Source organism: Haliotis cracherodii, unplaced genomic scaffold (assembly GCF_022045235.1).
Source record: "Haliotis cracherodii isolate W230 unplaced genomic scaffold, xgHalCrac1.p SCAF_5, whole genome shotgun sequence".
NCBI lineage: Eukaryota > Metazoa > Mollusca > Gastropoda > Lepetellida > Haliotidae > Haliotis > Haliotis cracherodii.
In genome coordinates this window covers 47,860,501-47,880,186 of record NW_027266308.1, presented here as the reverse complement: position 1 = coordinate 47,880,186, position 19,686 = coordinate 47,860,501, and the positions used below count along the sequence as shown (strand labels likewise).

Genomic DNA, 19,686 nt, shown 5'->3' with positions numbered 1-19,686 from the left:
TACAGAGGGGCGGACTTTAGTGCTACATGTTTCGAGTGGACGCAGGAATTCCAAATCACATGCTGTCCATTTGACTTCTATTCACATAGTATAAGTGTTGTCTTTTCTCATAATAAATCTATGTTTTGTAAATATTTTCTCAAGTTGTGTGTACATAATAACCGTCTTTCATTTGACACAGGTTGTGTTTATGGCTGTCATTATTAAATCCTTCTGTGTGTAGATTGTGGACAATGTGACAGTTCATATGAATATGAGTGTGTGATTGATTATGTGATGCTAATTTGTTAAATTATTGACTATATTATTTATTTATGTGGAAGTGAATCATATATTATAGGGCTATAACTTGTCACCATATTATCAAAACATCATACATTGTTCCACAATATACATGTGATTTCCTGATAGCTTGTGTCAGTACAAAACACTACTTGTTCACAAACACATGATACTGTTACAATGGAACAAGGGGATACAGAAGGTGGACAGGGGATGCACTTTGTGACTTGGGTATATTATGCGCGCCCCTTTTTCACAATCCTAGATCCACCTCTTCATGGTATTAAGATTAATTGTAAATTCCATTTTCTTAGTTTTTTGGATGACTTCGACTTTCCGATGCAAGTGTGTCCACTATCCTATGTGAAAACTCGACTTTGATATAGGCTAGTGGACACTTAATGACTTAAGTAGCTGACAGTTTCAGTGTGGAAGACTTAGATTGACTAAGTTGGTTTTCTTGTTGCTAGTCATTCCTTTTGATGATGAACCTCTCCTTGGCATGACGATTGTCAAGTTTTGTGTACACCCAGTTCAGCACCACATGCTGTGTGAATTAGGAATCAAGATATACAGTGAATTCTTTTTATATCCAGAGATATTTATACTAACAGGATTATGGATTTGTTGACATGGCATTTACAAATCATATCCTGATTTAAAGTTCTGATGAAAAACATTTGGTTTGGGTACAAAGTGATACACTCATATTGAAATACAGAATGGAAACTCTGTGACCAATTCTTGCAACCATTGGGAGGGACATACTGTTTTCTTTGACCAATTCTTGCAACCATTGGGAGGGACATACAGTTTTCTTTGACCAATTCTTGCAACCATTGGGAGGGACATACTGTTTTCTTTGACCAAGTCTTGCAACCATTGGGAGGGACATACAGTTTTCTTTGACCAATTCTTGCAACCATTTGGAGGGACATACAGTTTTCTTTGACCAATTCTTGCAACCACTGGGAGGGACATAGTTTTCTTTGACCAATTCTTGCAACCATTGGGAGGGACATACAGTTTTCTTTGACCAATTCTTGCAACCATTTGGAGGGACATACAGTTTTCTTTGACCCATTCTTGCAACCATTTGGAGGGACATACAGTTTTCTTTGACCAATTCTTGCAACCATTGGGAGGGACATACAGTTTTCTTGTGATAATGTTTTCAGCAGGTATCAGAGGTATATTGGAATTTATATGAATGAGATCAATGTCTTTGTATATCTTTCCGAAAGATACATGGAAGTTTGGGATATCTGAAAATAATGAAGAGATGGTGCTGAACTCTTTGATAGGTGTATATATTATCTACATCCTATTTAGACCTTATAATATTTTCACGGCAGCAAAGCTTGTTGTTACAGCCCTGATGTACCGAGTAGACATATTATATGTTGCCCAGGGTTTTTATGTTGCCTGGATTACAAATATTCCAGAGAGAAAAATATGTTCGGAAATGTTTGTCATACATAATTTCAAAAGGACAACCTACAGATGAAGCATGTAAACTGTTGAGTGTTATTTCAGAATTGGAATGTTTGGAGTCAAGAAAAGGAAACAGATTTATTTCTTCTCCTTTGAGGAGGAACGGGTGGCCCAGTCGTCATGCTGCAATTCGCGGTGCAAACACTCACTCTTCTCACTCTTCTCCTTTGAAGGACCGTGACTGTTATTATCAAGAATTATTTTCAAGAATTCAAGGATACATTTGACCCCGGTAAAAGCAAGGTTCTCCAAACCGAACCTTTCTCTGTTATGGCCAGAGGAACAGGTGGCCCAGTTGTTTGCAGTGCAGAGTTGCATCCCTTATTTTCACAAGGATCTGCAGAAGTGGTCTCAAATCCCAGATTCGCTCTTATTATAATCTTTGGTCTGTCAGCACCATACCCATACTTGTGGAATCTGTTGCCAAAGTGGAAAACATCAAGGATCTGCTTCAGTATAGGCTTTCCTCCAACATTAAGCTGAGATGTGGTGATATACACAAAATGTTCTTCAAAGCAGCATTAGACCCTACTGATTCTGTTATGTCTGTAATGCACCCTCATATTTGTACTTTCTAGTTGTACACAGATTGGCTGAGCAGCTGTGGCTTTGAATAACATTCCTGATGATCAAAACAATTGTGAACCAGGAGTAAGAAAGGGGCAAGGTCAGGTCCACTCATTTTGTACTTTATACTAGAGAGAGGGTGTTTGAAATATATCAGCTCATCATTGGATCATTTCATACTTTATAGATGGCGATATACGGTATTACACAATGACAAATCAAAATGACTTGCATGAAGGAATGAGGTGTGGTTGTAGTCACGAGACTAAGGCCATGATAAGTTAATTGGCTTTTCATCTCTGCCTGCCTCACATCATTTTACTGTCCCCATGTACTGATAAAGAAAATGGCTGCACTAGTTCCTTTTTTTTAAACAGTGGGGAGCATCAGTTAGTAAGGATGGTTGGTTCAGTGTTTAATTGATACTTTGTGTTCACAGATAAATCAGAATTAAATGAATCTTTGAGACATCTCATAAATATACTACTCAATCATGTTGTCAAGGCATGTCAGATTAACTATATTAACGTATTCAACGTAATAAGTGCCCAGGGCGCCCTCAAAATTAGAAATAGGGGGCTCTTATTAGAATATTATTTTGCTGAAAAAGACAGAGTTGAAAGATAAATTTCGTGGTTTATGCTGACAGCCTGAAATGTTTATATACGAGAGATACATTTTTCCAGAATTTAAATGCCCATAATTAAGGGTGCATATAACACACGAGTACGTATTATACGCGAATAAATAAGTGTTGTGTACATTGATCAATCGGAAGGGGTGCTAATTGGTATTGTTCACTAGCCAATATATTAGCAAATATTGCCGTGGGCACTTATTAGAGCAGGGCGCTTATTACGTCGAATACAGTATGTGAAAGAATCATGGTTGTCCTTAACTTTATTTGAGTAGGATGTATACCATCAGTGCTGTTTTATTCTGCAAAGTGTATGTTTTTTGTCTTGTACATGGATAGTCATGCTCTAGCCTATGTTTCACTCGGATGGCAGAGGCCGATCCAGCAAATGTTGAGGGGGAGGGGGAGGGGTTGCACATTACTTGAGTCAAGAGGGGGACACACTTGCTGACACTCTTCTGGGTCTGCCAGTGGACAGTGTATGTAAAAGCTGTACTGAAAACAATCAATAGTATGAACTCATACTTTGCATTTCAAACACCAGTGAACCTCTCGCCAGAGCACAATCCCATCAACTGAGGATTTCTCATCCATTAAATGTATGCCTGTAACAATGTAACATGCTGCATCTCCAGAGATGAGGATGCTTTCCACACCCTTCATGTTTTCTTAGCGCTAATTGTTTTTAAATCTATATTTTTGGAAAAATAAAACATAACGCTTTGGTAACAGTTAAAATAAAACTTGATGCTTTGGTAACAGTTAAAACAAAACTGATCGCTTTGGTAACAGTTAAAACAAAACATGGCTTTGGTAACAGTCTTGTTATTAAGTTGCAGGACAAACTGCTTAAAACTCAACTTTCTAACCTCTCTCACACAGGGTTCTACCTGATGGTACTACAGCTACAGAGAATCACATGTATTTATGATATGTATCCAATCAACTTTTTAATATGGACAGTTATATTCTGGTTTCTGTGAATTGTCTTACCGGTGCATTCATGAATACTAAGAATAATGATGATATACTCAGGATTTTGAAGATAAGAGTACACATTCCCTTGTCACTGTGATCAACACTCCCTCCCAAACAACTGCCTCATCACCTCTTGACTGCTCTCTTGCCAGCCCTCCTGAATATATTTGGAGTTTTCAGTTTTTTGGAAAGATCAAGAAATTCTGAAAGAATGGGTGTCCAAATTATAAAGATGAAGTGCATATTTTGAAAAAATACATATTGACGGGTGTAACCATGGTAACCGCATATATACTTTTGTAAACGGGTGAACATATCCCTCACACTGGATCAACTTTTGAAATTAAATGTCAAAGAATATTTATGCAAGGTAACTATTACAGTTAAAGATGATTTATTTTGTGTTGTTGAACATCTCCGATAAAGTTATCAAAACCTGAGGACGCAAATTTTTTTCCAGCATTTTTAAGAACAGATTAATTTTTTCCCCAAACATCCCAGGCCTCCATCAGATTGTTGGCCCCTAACTAATCTGTCTGGTGATATTTCAAACTTATCTCAGACAGGAGGATCTGGAAACTGAAGTTCGTAAGTTCACAATCTCCACTCGTACACCGGTAATTGCAAGAGGTTACACACCTAACACATCAGTAGACAAATCAGGTCTTCTTCAGAGTGGTGGTGTATACCTCTAAATACACGAAATGACATAGCCTGAAAACCCTTCCTCAAACTGTATGTACATTTACTCTATTGGCGTTGTTGATTCTTCAGAGCTACTTGTCCTTGATTGTCGGACCAGTTTTGTCCTGGAGTAATACATGTTCTCATTGGTTTTTCAAGATGTATCAGCTATTAGAAGTATCAACCTCAAATAGTCCAATTTTATAAAATCTGAAAATTTCAAGTCACTCACCCATACCAGGTTCTGCTAGTCATTTGTTTGAATCATGGATTCACTCTGAAGACCCGGGTTAGAAAACGTCTTCAGCAACTCATGCTTGTCGTAAAAGGTGACTATGCTTGTTGTAAGAGGTGACAGGATTGGGTGGTCAGACGCGCTGACTTGGTTGATGCATGTCATCGTATCCTCAATTGCTTGGATCGATGCTCATGATGTCAATCACTGGATTGTCTGGTCCAGACTCAATTATTTACAGACCGCCATCATATAGCTGGAATATTGCTGAATGCGGCATTAAACAACAAACAAACAAATCTGATTATGATCCTTGGTTTGACATGGATTTCTCCTCAGAAGTGACTTCTAACATGCCACAAAATAACAGAAGCTACTACAGATCAACTCAACCACTCAAATACAGAAAACCATTTTTAATACTTGGATCATTGACCAACTGCTCCAATATTTGTTTTTAAATAAACTTTAAATTTGGCTTTTATATTTTTTTATTTTTATACAGGCTCACTCCTTTAAGTTTCTTGCCAAATTTCTTGTTCGATACAAAAAATAACTAACATGTAAAGTGCTGCTTTTGTGCCTATTGGGGTCGTCCATCTACTGGGCCGAGTAAATCTGTGATCCAAGTGATAACAAGAGGTTGGTCAAAGCTATTCGTGTCAGTTATGTCTGCACACAATCACAGTGCAACAAGCTTGGGTATACAATTCGTACAGTGACATGCCTTTACTCCATGTTATCATCCAGCCACATGTCTGATGTCACTATATGCATCTGTGTCAGTTGTTCATGTGATGTAATATTGTTTTATCATAATCTACAAATAAATCACTCCAATATATATTTCTTCTTGGTGTTTTGTGTTTATGGAATACTATAGTGTGAAAACCTGACCATATTGTTCTCAGTGAAATTGTCTAGTTTTATTTTATTTTTTGATAATGTATCATGGTGTTTTAGTAATGGCCTCTTGTATGTGTAGAGATTGAGTGAGGGATGTATGGTGTAATAATATGGGGAATCGAATCCAGGGCTTCGATGTGACAATCAATCGCATTGATCAGAAGGCAATGCCACTGTCCTGTATACCGGTATACGTAGACATTCCCAGTCATGTTTCTGCACTGACAGGGTTAAGAATAAGCATGTCACACTGTACTGGTTAGAGTAATGTGTACTGGCTAGAGACCAGTTATCGCAGAGGACCAATTATCGCCAATTCCTCTTTATAACGCGCACATGATCACGTCTGTTTTACTTTTGCTCGATTTTATTAGAAAAGTGAGTGAGTGAGTTTGGTTTAATACCGCTTATAACAGTACTCCAGTTATATCACGGCATGTCAGCTTAATGTGGGAGGAAAGCCCAAAGTGATGCAGGTCACAGACGTTTACCACTTCGGTGAAACCCACGAGCACCCATGGTGCTGACAAACCTAGAAACAAAATCGGGGCAAACCGGGATTCAAACCCACAATCATAGGTTTCTGGCGTGCCCAAGGGACGCAACTCTGCACAGCGAATCGCGGCACCTTAGACGACAGGGCCACCCGTGCCCCCTTATTAGAAGAGAGAAATATGTATCCAAAAATGATGAACAAAACTGACTCGTGAAGAAATATTAAAAAACCCAACCATATTTTCACCTTGCTCAAATACAACGTCAGAAGAGACAATCAGGCGGTGTCATGTGACTAATTCACTACTGGCGATATTTTTTCACGTTATAACAGAAATCTACTGAAACTTTTCCACGGACAGAAATACGTGCATTTGTTCATAGTTCCACACAAATCAAAGTTATTTGCACAGTTAACTTTGAACAAGGAATATTTTAGAAATAACTTGAAAAACATGGTGATAACTGGTCAGTGACCAGTACAGTTTGACATGATGTGAGCAATATTACAGAAACACATCACTTCAGGGTCACATCACACTGCTCATCTCAGTACAAAAGGACCTCAGACAGCATGGACAGGCCATATTGGAACTAATTTTGCTCACATGTCAATCACATGACATGCCAACCCAAGTCATGAACCTAATACATCTGCTCAAATTGTTTTCTGTTTGCTTTACTTGGTCTTGAAAGTGTATGCCTATTTTCGTCAAGTACAGAATACATGGTCATCAAAAACTTCCATGTTACACAAACTGCATACTGTGGGATTTGATGATACAGTTTTGTGTAAATTCATGAAAAATCACGACTCCATTGCTGCTGAAGGTATTAGTCTACCCGATAGGCGAGACAGCCCTTGCAGAGTAGCCATGCAGAATATCCGCAACACCTTTTTGCCCATATTGGGAGATGAAAGTGATGAACAGTTATATTTGAGTATGCTGAAAACACCCAGTCAAAGCATCAGCATTTACAGATGCTGTCACAGTGAAGCCTCAGACTGAGGCAAAGACAAAGTGAGATAATTCACAATGCTGCAGCTCAACATTCCTCACAGCAATACCTCATTCACTAAACTATGTATCAGAATGGTAACAAAAGTGGCAGGCACTGCAGTGGAGCTTAGGTGATGCTGGTCAAAGGGAGATAATTACATGGCATTACATTTATTCAGAATAATATAATTGTTTACTTAACCAACTCCATATCAGGGTGACAGTGCTAACTATTTGTCACACAAATACAACTATTCCATGCCTTACTTTAGAAGTTCTTATGGAATGAAAAAAATAAAAAAATAAAAAATTAAAATATGAGTGAATATGGTTTTACACCGCTTTTAGCAATATTCCAGCAATATCATGACAGGGGACACCAAAAATTGGCTTCACACATTGAACCCATGTCGGGAATCGAACCCGGGTCTTCTGCGTGACGAGCGAACGCTTTACCCATTAAGCGATCCGACCGCCCCTATGAAAAATCCTGAAATAGCAAAAGGCATCGGGTCTCTTTCTCTGAAAACCAAACTAATACAAACAGGCAGACGAAGGCATAATGAGTCTATACTCCGCAAATGATGGAGATAAAAAAAACAACTTCAAATTTCATGTTCTGTCCATTTATTCAAGAATTTGCAAAATCTTAACAACTATCACCTCTCTCGTGATGGAACTCCTGTATTTGACTTCCTATAGATATTTACAAAGGTAATACGACCCACCTGTAAATCAGTGAAGAAATGAAATGAATACCATGTCTCCTCTTGACATTATAGAACACTGACCATTCAGTCGAATAACACGGACACCCCTAAACTTACAGGTATGAAACATAACGAAAAAAGCCACCAAGTGAAACCCTTTAAATATGATCATTATTTACCAAACACATATCATAGATATATTTCCTTGATAAAATGTATGTGTCACCCTGTGTCAGTCTACTGTGTTTCGGGTTTTTCTCACTTCATGACCTTGGATTTTTGTACCCCTTTTCCTTTTTTTTAAAAATCAGACACTGTATATCGTAAATTGCCATAAAGAACATGATTACTATTTAATTACCTTATAGTTTGTCATTCCACAGGAGCAATGGCTATGAGTCTTAAACTTTTTTCAAAGCCTTTTCAAAACTCCCTCATGCAAATTCAAGGCCTTTTCAAAGATCTCTCCCCTGAATGTGCGTCTGACCTACCACACATCCCATCCAAACAACTGCATATGATTCAGTGGTATGCATCAGGCCCTTCCATTCAATGTGTTATGGATTCAGGCATATTCAACACTGACCATGCTAACAGAGGCATCCAATCTTAGAGGGGAGGTAACTCTGCTTGTGATCAAGAGACTGTAGATAGTCAGTGCCAAAACCTTCCACTAGCCCCAGCTTAGCTCTTAGCACCATTTTTAGTACATATTAATATTATACAGTCTTTATTTACTTAGGTTCCTAGACCGAACTGGTTTTATCAGGACTCTGACTTCTGACTAGTGGCTAAAGTCGCAGAGAGTTGGGAGTGTTGTTTTTTCTTAACCTTTTAAGACATCTGAACAGGTGTTATTTTTCAAAATATGAAAAGATAATATAATTTATTTGAGATGGGAATTGACTACAAAACTTCAAGACCTTTCCTTTTACTACATGTACAAGGGATATTATCCATTTTCAAAGCAGAATAAACATTCAAGGACTTTTCAAAACATATCTCCAAATTGAAGTAATTTTCATGCCGGTGCAAACGTTGGATAACATTGGGGATCAAACATAAAACTGGTCGATCTCATCACGTGTATTTATGCAGCCATGGTAACATTTCAAAAGGAAAGCCTTTTTAACTGGTAATTAAAAGGACCAATTCATAATAATCATCTGTGTACGAAAGTTTGATGACACAGTTATAAATGAAGATGAAACCCAAATTACCACGAGCACACAGCACCTTGTTATTTAGCTTTCTTTGTGTCAGTAAAACTTAAACTAAACTGGCTACAAAGAAAAACTACAAGTGTTAAAAGTAAAACCAAACCGAATTGACAACAGAAATGACAAAATATTCTACAGTTAACTCAAATAATTCATTATGTATGTGTGTAACAACTAACGAAGTAAGAATGTCTAACAGTAAACATGGTAAAGTACTGAAAAGGTTCCTACCTAAACATGCAAAATAAACCAGTTTCAGGAAATTAAATTAAATTTCAGTAACATATTAAAACTCCAAATTTAACATTCTAAATAAATACTAAAATGTACCGGTAACCAAAAGTAACGATTATCAAGTTCCTGTATACGTAAAACGCTTCTTGTTCTAGAAGCTTGCACATGAGACTTATACATGGCATACAACATGTACAAGCATAGATATCTGTGCAACTAATGATTAAATTTCAGACAAATAAATAAGAGTTACATAAAGCACACACATTAAAACAATGCCAATATCTCCTTGGCATCTTCTCAGCTTGACATTGGCATGCAGAAAACAACTTCTTTTGCCAGCTTTTCATGGGCATGTTTTAGTGGTGTCACAGTTCACATTAATTTGTGGCATTTTTGCATGAGTGAGTTGGCTTTATTGCCACTTTTAAACAGTACTTCAGTCAGTGAGTGAGAGTATGGTTTTACGCCGCTTTTAGCAATATTCCAGCAATATTACGGCAGGGGACACCAGAAATGGGCTTCACACATTGTACCCATGTCGGGAATCGAACCCGGGTCTTTGGCGTGATGAGCTAACGCTTTAACCACTAGGCTACCCAACCACCCGACAAACCTAGAAACACAATCAGGAGGATTGCATATTACTGGGTGTACTTTTTCTGATTTGAGATAGCATCAGGCTCAGGATCGAACTCACGATGCCAGCTTGAAGCTCAGCTAGGCTAATGACCTAATCTAATTATACCACACTTTACCACAGGGGCTATCAAACAATCATTCACCTCGTAATTAGCACCTGATTGTTTACCCTGATGTGCATGCAAAGTAGCCATTTTTCTGACACAACCCCCAACTTAATACTAATTGTATGTATATTACTCCAATTATATTGGATTTTTTGTTACAAGAGGAGAGACATCTAACCAATACCCAAACTCACAACTAACCCAAAGGATCGTAAATGAGTACCTAATCTTAAATCATAAAAGGGTGTTTGATTGGCAATGGGTGACCAAACTGAAGGATTGTGGAGGGGCAGAGCTCTGGATAAACTATGTATTTTTGTAAAATGTGTAACATCTCACTTATTGTGTGCGAAATGTGACTCACTTGGGGCAGCACATGAACATATGCTAATTAGAAGTTCTCTCAACAGCATAAAAGGTGGAATTCTTTTTAGTTACAAAGCCCAACAGACCTGGACCTAAGATAGTAAAATGTATTGAATACCTATAGACATGATAGAAAACTATCAATACCCAATGTGAATGATAACATGAGAGCAAATACGCAATAGCTCAAAAGAGTATCTGAAGCACAAGTGAAGGGTGTTTGATCTTAAAGGCAGCGTTAGAAATTGGCACTAGTCCTGTAGTCCTTGCCAAACTGTCCAACGGTTAAGGTATCATAAGGACTAGTAGAAATTTGCCCTTTTAAAGGGTTTTGCTATATGTTATCATTATAAGTACTAGTAGACTAAAAATGGTCATTCCCCAAGGATGCAAATCAGCACAGAGAATTGCAGCACCTTAGACAACTGAGCCATCCCCCAGAATCCTTTACTTCTACTCATTCTACAACAGGTGAAGAACCAGAACCCAGCTATGAATGCAGACAATACACAATACACAGATACAGACTATCTTATTCTTAGAATATGTAACTTGAATAGAGACATTCCCTCACATCCATTGTAGAGGCTTGCAAATTGTTACCTATTTTGCAACTGCAAGCTTAAGTCCTTTTGTAAAACCAAGCTTTTCATCACAATCATACAAATGCAGTTCACACAAATTGACCTCACTTGGTCGTTCTATGGTCATAATTAAATACCCTGCGCCCCTTGAATGGAAACTTTCCGCCACCCTTCCAAGACCTATTATTTTGAGGATTTTTTCCTTTGGAGCGTTTTGATTTCTTCTTTTTCTTTTTCTTCCCAAGGGGCACACCAGGACACGCTGGAAGCCCACTGTTTCTATCAGCTTTCGGTAACATTTCCTCTACCTCAGTTGGCATTTCCACATAGAGAACCTTCAGTGCAACTCTCTGCTTCCCTGTACTGTGTTTGTATAATAGATGATCCTGGCATTTGTGAAAGTCTGTGAACATCGATTGGGGTTTGCAATAAAAGCAAATGAGCAGCACTCTCTGATTGGCTTCTGGTGGCTTGTAGAGGACATGTCCAGATGATCTGCAATGGTTATATAGGTGGGAAGGCTCATTGAAAACCATTCCACATACTGGACACTGAGGAGGAAGATAAAAAGTGACCGTTTTGAAAGCTCTCACCACCCCCAGAGCGTAAAGAGGCTTGTCCATCTTGTGAATCTTTTGGGAGTGACTGTAGCATGAATGGATGTCAATAAACATTTCTTTGCATGCTTTACACATTGGAATGAGGTTTCGAAATTTACCATCTTCATAAGTGTGGGTCATTGGTTTCAAAAGCCCCCTCGGCAAGAAGGCTTGATTTTGTACGACACCTTCATATTCACTGGCAGAGAAGTGCAGATTGTCCTTTAAGTGACTTTGCATAAATCCAGCATCAGTGGACGTGAATCTGCACAGATCACATTTAAAGCCTACAACACAATCTTCATCGCTATCAAAGTCACATGTATCTGAAACTTCAATTTCTACATCGTCACTACTTTCATCAAGATCATCACATTTTTTCAATTTCTTAAAACTTTCCAAATCAAACAATTCATCATCACCTTCCACCATGTCCACTTTTCGTTTTCCACTTCCTGATGTTGATGGCATTTCATCAACATAGGATGTGTTTCTTTGCGAGTCCATACTCCCAGTTGGTGTACTTCTATTACTGGAGTGACTTTCATTTTCATCCCTGTTATCACCATTTTGAACAACACGATTCTCCCTAATGATGCTTGGCCAGCCTCCCTCAGCAACCAAGGCACAGGATTGGGATTCATAAGACACATATGTTCTTGGATGTGGCTCACAACCACTGAACACACCAAATGAATTCGGATTGATTCCACACTTTGTCCGCACTCTGTCCAAAATGGCACCAGGCATTGAATACACATCCCTTATTAACTCAGCCCTGGCTGCCTCAAGCTCCCTCTTGTTGTAAGGCCCATAGTCGCCCTGGATATAGACAGAGGGAGGTGTTCTCTGGTGTCTGAATGGATGCATTATCAACCTTTCACAGTTCTACATTCTAGTAGAGGTTTGAAACATGAGTCAAGGTCTGAAACAAAAGAATGTTTAGTTATAAGTGAGTAAATGGCGGATACTTCAACAGGAACCATTTTATAGTTCAGAATTGTTCTCTTAGAAGGTTGTCAAATATCAAAAGTTGCCAAACTTGCATGCTGTATTCAAGGTATCTAAAATTATACCTATGCTTTATAGTAACCAACTGGTAAAAGTGAAACTAAAAGAAAAAGAAATGGATCTATTTCACCATGAAGGCATGGATGCTGTTTTGACCATATGATATTATCTTCAACCGAACAAATGTGTCAACAGTTCTAAAATCGGACGAGGTTATGCTTGGACTCCGAAACAAACCCTAAATTATTCTACTCACAACACTAAAATGTTTCGTGTAACAAGTTTCACTTCCACTGAAGGCATGACTCTTCTTCCGGAAGTATTCTCTAATGTGTAAGTCAGGAAAGTACATCTTCCGCTAAATACGGACATTTCATTGGTTGAAAGTCAACGTGTGCAGCTGAATGAAAAATGGTTCTTGTTTCTTCGAAGAAAAATCATAAGAAATAATAATGAGTTCCCATATTGACAACATAATACCAAGACTAGCAGAAGCTGTCGAAACTGTAATGAACCCGTCTGTAGGGCACAATGACCGTCTTACAGCTCATAAGGTGTTTTTTTATCCTGTTTGCCAGTTATTATCTCACGAGATGATCCCTTGAAATTATATAAAATTACGATGAAAAGGGCGTATATTTGCGTATAAAATTCAACCCAGGCAATCATACTTCAAAGATGGGTAATTTGATATATGTTGTAATGGGACAGCACCCTTGCATATTTGCTAATTGCTGTAGCTCACACGTCTCACCAGTTATGTCTGCTAGGTTAATTAATGTAATTCAATTTCAGTTTAATTAATTGGCGACAAAATATGACTACAGAATATTTTTGTCGCCTTAAAGAAACGAATGAAAATGTTATCTTTGGTCAGACTTGCCACACATTAACTTTCACAGCCTTTGGACTTTTCATCACATTGTTCACACATATTTAGAAAACAAACAATTAAATCAGGCAATTTATGAACTGAAAAGCCAAAATCAAATTTCAAATATAGTCATATGAACAAAATTGTATGTCATATGTAACAATTAATTAACATACCAAGAAAAAAAGAGATGTTCTTTTGACAACACATCAAGACGCCCGAGTACCTGTACAATGATAAAACATGATGATTATACAGGTTTATATCTTCCAGTACCAATATATGGTATAATTGCTCTATAAGTAAGAATTCATGTATTGAAAAAGGTTGAGTTTAGTCATGGAGGTCATTGATTTTAGTCTGCTGTTCTTATAATTCAAGTTACTAGCCTAATTTATTAAGGTAGATCACTCAATCACAGAAGCAACAACATTTGCTATTGCACAATTTGAAGATTGTTGTAGTTATAGGTTAGCTCCCTTTGATCAGGATTATTGTTTTAATCAACTGACAAGTGCATTACATATATGTTCTGTTGATGTGCAATTGAACTCAACTCTATAATTCATATTGAATTTGTTTCAGTATTCTGAGTGCTTGACGTTATTCGCCAAACAAAAATGCATGAAGCATACCATACTTATTGATGGATGAAGACACAATACTAACATTTTGTTAGATGAATTCTTATCATTTGCAGATTTGTGAAGAATTCAAAGAATCATCTCCAGATTGTCTTCCTTGTGGTTTGGTTTTAGCAGGGAAACAGTTTTCTCCTATTCTAAGACACTTCGGTTTACAGTTAGTTGAACACTGTATCAAGTAAGTACGCATTGTTTTAGCATGTTTAGTTGGGAATTTTTGTCTCAACATTAGGGTTGTGGGGTAATGATACACTCATTAACAATACACCGCAATGTCCCAATATGATGAACATATTTGGTAATGCCAGTTTAACCAATAATGGTTTGAAACTTTCAGTGAGTCAGTATGGTTTTATGCTGCTTTTAGCAAAATTCCAGCAATATCATGGTTGGGGACACTAAAAATGGGTTTCACACGTTGTACCCCTATGGGGAATCAAACCCAGGTCTTTGGTGTGAGGAGCGAATGCTTTAAGCCTTTAACACGAGGCTACCCCAATGCCCCGACCGCTTGAAACTTTTAGTTATTGTCAGAAAATTAAATGTTGCAATTCATTTTCTTATTCATTGACTCTCATTTGTTTGGGGGCTCAGGTGGCCCAGTTGTCTAAGGCACTGCAATTCGCTGTGCAGATATACTTCCCTTAGACATATCAGAACGTGTGATTGTGGGCTTTAATCACAATTTTTGCTCATATTATGTTTCTAGATTTTTCTGCACCTTTAGCATTAGCGTCTAAGATCAACATTGCTCTTTTCTATCCACCCAATCAAGCCGACATGCTGTGTTATGATGGAAGTACGGTTCAACTCAGTCATTCTTCTTTCACCATGTAAACAGTCAAGTATTAAAATAAATTGAAACTTTTATGAAAAATAATTTATTTTTTGTTGTCATGTATTGTTTTGTATTGATAACAAAGAAACATGACAATCATGATGCATCAATCAACAGTGAACCAATATTGCCCTGCCTTCCTGATTGGGATCTGAGTATCCAGTGATATTTATAGTGTTTTATTGTCACAATACAAGTTATGAGACTATGAAAAGGTTCATGTTCCATATGACATTTACAATGGCTGAAACATCTATTGTTGTAGGTTTCGATGGCATACGATGTCACAAAATGATAAGGATAATTTGAAGAAAAGTTCAATGGAATTAGTAAACCAGGTTGGTATATTTATGCAATGATTTTTTCCAATTCCACAACACAATTGATTTAGTTACATACTGCAATATGATGAATGTAAATATTTTGTCTTTAGTTGATGTAGTGTGATAAACAGATAAATCACAAGGCACACGCAATAACATGACGACTTCTTGTCACCACAAGGCTAACACAATAACATGATGACTGCTTGTCACCACAAGGCACACATTATCATGGCGACTGCTTGTCACCACAAGGCACACACAATAACATGATGACTGCTTGTCACCACAAGGCACACACAATAACATGGTGACTGCTTGTCACCACAAGGCACACACAATAACATGGCGACTGCTTGTCACCACAAGGCACACACAATAACATGGCGACTGCTTGTCACCACAGGGCACACACAGTAACTTGATCACTGCTTCTCACCGCAGGGCACACACAGTCTTCTGGAGGAGGAGCTGCATATCAAAGATGGCGTGTCTCGGATCATGGTGGAGCTAATCAAAAGGGAATGGCCTCAACTCTGGCCATCATTACTCACTGAGCTGCATGACCTGTGTCAGTATGGGGTATGTAGAGACACAAGGGTATACGACTACCTCCATGGTGTCGGGGGTTTGATTCCCAGTCGCATCATACCAAAAGACGTTACAAGATGGTACTTAACACACACACATGCACACTCATCGCTGTATATATGTGAGATAATTTTGACTGCAATGTTAGTCCCGAGATCTAATATTCTCCCCCGTGATGTTACTTCCTGTGCTAGTATGCCCAGTGGTGGGAGACATGTTCTTACCGCATCACTCCCACATTAGGCAAGTGACTTTGTTCCAACTAGCAATCTCATTAAAATCAGATCTTTGTTCTCGCTTCCACTAAACAAAGATCTGAGGACATCGCATTATGGGTCATGTCAGGCCGACCTTGTGCGAACTTGACTGACCAATGGAATGACCATTCAGAAGGCAGCTTACTTGTGCTTTACGGCACAAATTTCAAATTGGCGACTACGCATCGAAACGTATTTTGACAAATTTTCGATTACAAATTTGAAACCTGAACAAAAAAACATTCTGGAATGCCTAATAGATGGTCTAGATTGTAAGGATTCAGTCGTTAAACCCGTAACTATCGTTCGGAATACACCATGTTAAAGTTTTCAAGATTGCATGACTAGAAATCACATTCCGACTGTCACTTTCATAATCTGGTAAGCGACGCACTGATTGGTCGGATGAAAGGTCGTTCTGACGTGACCCGTAATGGGATGTCCTCAGATCTTTGTTTAGCGGTAGCGAGAACTAAGGTCTGATTTTAATGAGATTGTTCCAACTAGCAGCGTTAGAAATCGGCACTAGTCCTGAAGCCCTTGCCAAACTGCCCAATAGTTAAGGTATCATAAGGTCTATTTATAATTTGCCGTTTTTAAAGGTTTTGCTATATGTTATCATTATGAGGACTAGTGGACTAAGAATGTTCGTTTCTACCGCTGACTTGGACTCTGAACACCCAGCAGTGACAGGGTGCCCAGGTTGATAAGTTGTAATGTAAATGTTATGTGAAAGAGGCTGATTCTATTGTATACTCCTCAGGGAGCTGGGAAGCAATTGGAATGCACACTGATCGGTTGACTTGGGAAATAATGTAGCACCCTGAGCAAGCATGAGTGTGCGGTGGCTAGCACAATAGCACCACACACATATATATCTTTAGCCTGAACCTGTGAGGAATCAGATTACAACTGATGCCCAGCAACATAAACTGGTTGTAAGAGGTGACTAAATTCCTCTGGTGGTCAGGCTCGTCAACGTGGTTGATTGCCTGTCATAGCTTGGATTGTTACTCATGTTGATAAGTTTGTTGTCTGGTCCAGACACGATTATTTACAGATTATCATTATATACCTGGCATATTGCTGAGAGTATCATTCAACAACAAACATTATCAGCCTAGCATGCTGTGTTATAACTGAAATCCTGTTCAGGGGCCCATTCTACAAATCAATCTTAACGGCGAGACCGATTGTAACTCTCATTCTTTATCACTGACTTACGACAATCATACAGTTAAGATCACTTTGTAGAACCAGGGCCCCTTTACTCAGTGATTACTTGTCTCATGTTTCTCACGATTCCAGATTATGGTTGATTCCTCAAAGAGTGTCATTATGAGCCGAAGATGTGTATCATTAGTTTCCCACCCATGAAGATCCGGGACAGAAAAGGTCTTAAGCAACCCATGCTTTCCGTAAAAGGCGACTACGCTTGTCATATGAGGTTACTGACTGGATGAAATGGTCAAGCTCGTTAACTTGGTTGATGCATGTCATCATATCCCAAATATGTGGATCGATGCTCATGATGTCAATCACTGGATTGTCTGGTCCAGACTGGATTATGTACAGACCGCTGTCATATAGTTGGAATATTGCTGAGTGCAGCGTTAAGCAACAAACAAACATTGGTTGCCTGTTCAATCATTAGTTTGCCTTATCTAGACTTGATTATATACATGTGCGTGCGATATAGCTTGAATACTGCTGAATATATTCAACATTGACTCACTGACTGACTCCCACTCAGGAGACTCAGACGGAGCTGGTGCTGATGATCTTCCATCGTCTGGTGGAGGATGTGGTGGCTTTCCAGAACCTGCCTCATCAGCGGCGCCGGGAGGTGCTGCAGGCGCTCACCTCCCAGATGACCCAGCTCTTCCACTTCTTCCTAAGCCTTCTGGAGAACAACACCTCGCTCTACCGGAAGCTGGTGAGACATGCACTGTACAACTGAAACCTGTGTCAGTCAGACAAGCCTCAAAACAAAGCTAAGGTGGTGAATAGGTACAGATTGTATATAAAAAACAACAAGGATTTACCTGGGGTATTTATTTTGTGGGTGCAAGGGACTCACAACCTTAAATTGTAGGAGTCCAAGCTAAAGAAATTGGGTCCCAGAGAAATGTGAAATATTGAGTATATAACAATTTCAAATAAAGCAAAATCCCTTGTTTTTATCTTATTTGATATGTAATATCATACATAATGTGAATATTTATGGTTGCATTTGAAGACATATTCAAACTTTCCCGACTGCCTTCGTGGTCAAGTGGTAGAGCATCCGCCTAGAGAGCGGAAGGTTGGGGGTTCGATACCAAAAGACGTTAGAAGGTGGTACTTGTTTTTGCCCTGGCATTAATGGATCAAAACAAGGACTGGTTGGCTTGGAGTCCATATACTGTGTCTGGGTTGGGTATTCATGTTAAACTGCAGCATGGTATCTCAGTGCTCTAGCACTATAAAATCAGCATGAGTCCGCACTACTACAAACAGACACATGCATGTACATCGCTATGTAAGTGCAATAATCTTGAATGCAACTTTAAGCCCCATTTCACCTCACCTCAAACTTTCCCTGCTGAAAAACATTTGCAAATTTTGTTCACCCCAATCAATATGGAGACATTTACTCTACCACAAGTGATATAAAATTTTGCATGTTCAGAGGAAATCAATGTTTTATAGGGTAGCAAATTGTGAAATGGCAGCACTCATTCCTACATGCATACAAATTTTCAGCGATTGAGTGGAGGCACTCTGTGTTTCTTTTGCATCCATTTTCAATTTTTATGCATATCGGACACAGGATTATGAGTCCTGTAAATGCCTGTATCATAATAGAAAGGAGTTATGATATGATACACTGGATAATCGAGAGGAACGTTAGATTATCACTTCATCCTAGTTGATGGACTCCTGTAATGAGAATTGACTGTATGTCATAGATGCTCACTGAAAACTTACTGGGATATATAGCGAAGTCTTCAAAGTAACACGGCATCCCCTGTTTCAACAGTCAGGATCTGAGAACGAGTTGGAGAAGCTGCAAGCCCAGGCATCGTGTCGTGTGAGTGAGGCAGTGCTGTCAACTCTCACAGGGTTTGTGGACTGGGTCAACATGTCCCACATTGTCGAGAGAGAAGGCCTCCTCTTGCAGCTGCTCTGTTTGTTGCTAAGCGTCAGCAGTCTGCAGTTGTCTGCAGCCGAATGTCTTCTACTTATCGTCAGTAGAAAGGTGAGGAAGTTTGAAAAGGGAACGTTTTCTGAAATTTTAAGTGAAAATGTATTTTCACCACATCTTTTTCATAGCCAAACAAGGGGTGGTTGGGTAGCCTAGAGGTTAAAGCATTTGCTTATCATGCTAAAGACCCGGGTTTGTTTGCCCACATGGGTACAATGTG

General features: G+C 38.7%; 2 protein-coding genes across 2 annotated transcripts in view; one reads left to right on the top strand and one right to left on the bottom strand.

Moving 5' to 3' along the window:
• Nucleotides 1-7,909: 7,909 nt before the first annotated feature.
• LOC139443958 (uncharacterized) lies at nt 7,910-13,082 on the bottom strand. The gene is made up of 2 exons (XM_071224845.1): nt 13,009-13,082; nt 7,910-12,666 (listed from the first exon to the last, which is right to left on the bottom strand). The coding sequence occupies exon 2, from the start codon at nt 12,609-12,611 to the stop codon at nt 11,247-11,249; it is 1,365 nt and encodes a 454-aa protein (XP_071080946.1). The 5' UTR covers nt 12,612-12,666; nt 13,009-13,082; the 3' UTR covers nt 7,910-11,246.
• A 67-nt stretch (nt 13,083-13,149) lies between these two features.
• LOC139442761 (exportin-5-like) overlaps nt 13,150-19,686 on the top strand; it is a 44,598-nt gene continuing 38,061 nt past the window's right edge. Inside the window, exons 1-6 of the mRNA XM_071223655.1 lie at nt 13,150-13,306; nt 14,327-14,448; nt 15,374-15,446; nt 15,876-16,013; nt 18,033-18,215; nt 19,302-19,520. Of these exons, the coding sequence (XP_071079756.1) occupies nt 13,205-13,306; nt 14,327-14,448; nt 15,374-15,446; nt 15,876-16,013; nt 18,033-18,215; nt 19,302-19,520 (837 nt within the window). The 5' untranslated portion in view covers nt 13,150-13,204. The remainder of the gene's footprint in view (nt 13,307-14,326; nt 14,449-15,373; nt 15,447-15,875; nt 16,014-18,032; nt 18,216-19,301; nt 19,521-19,686) is intronic.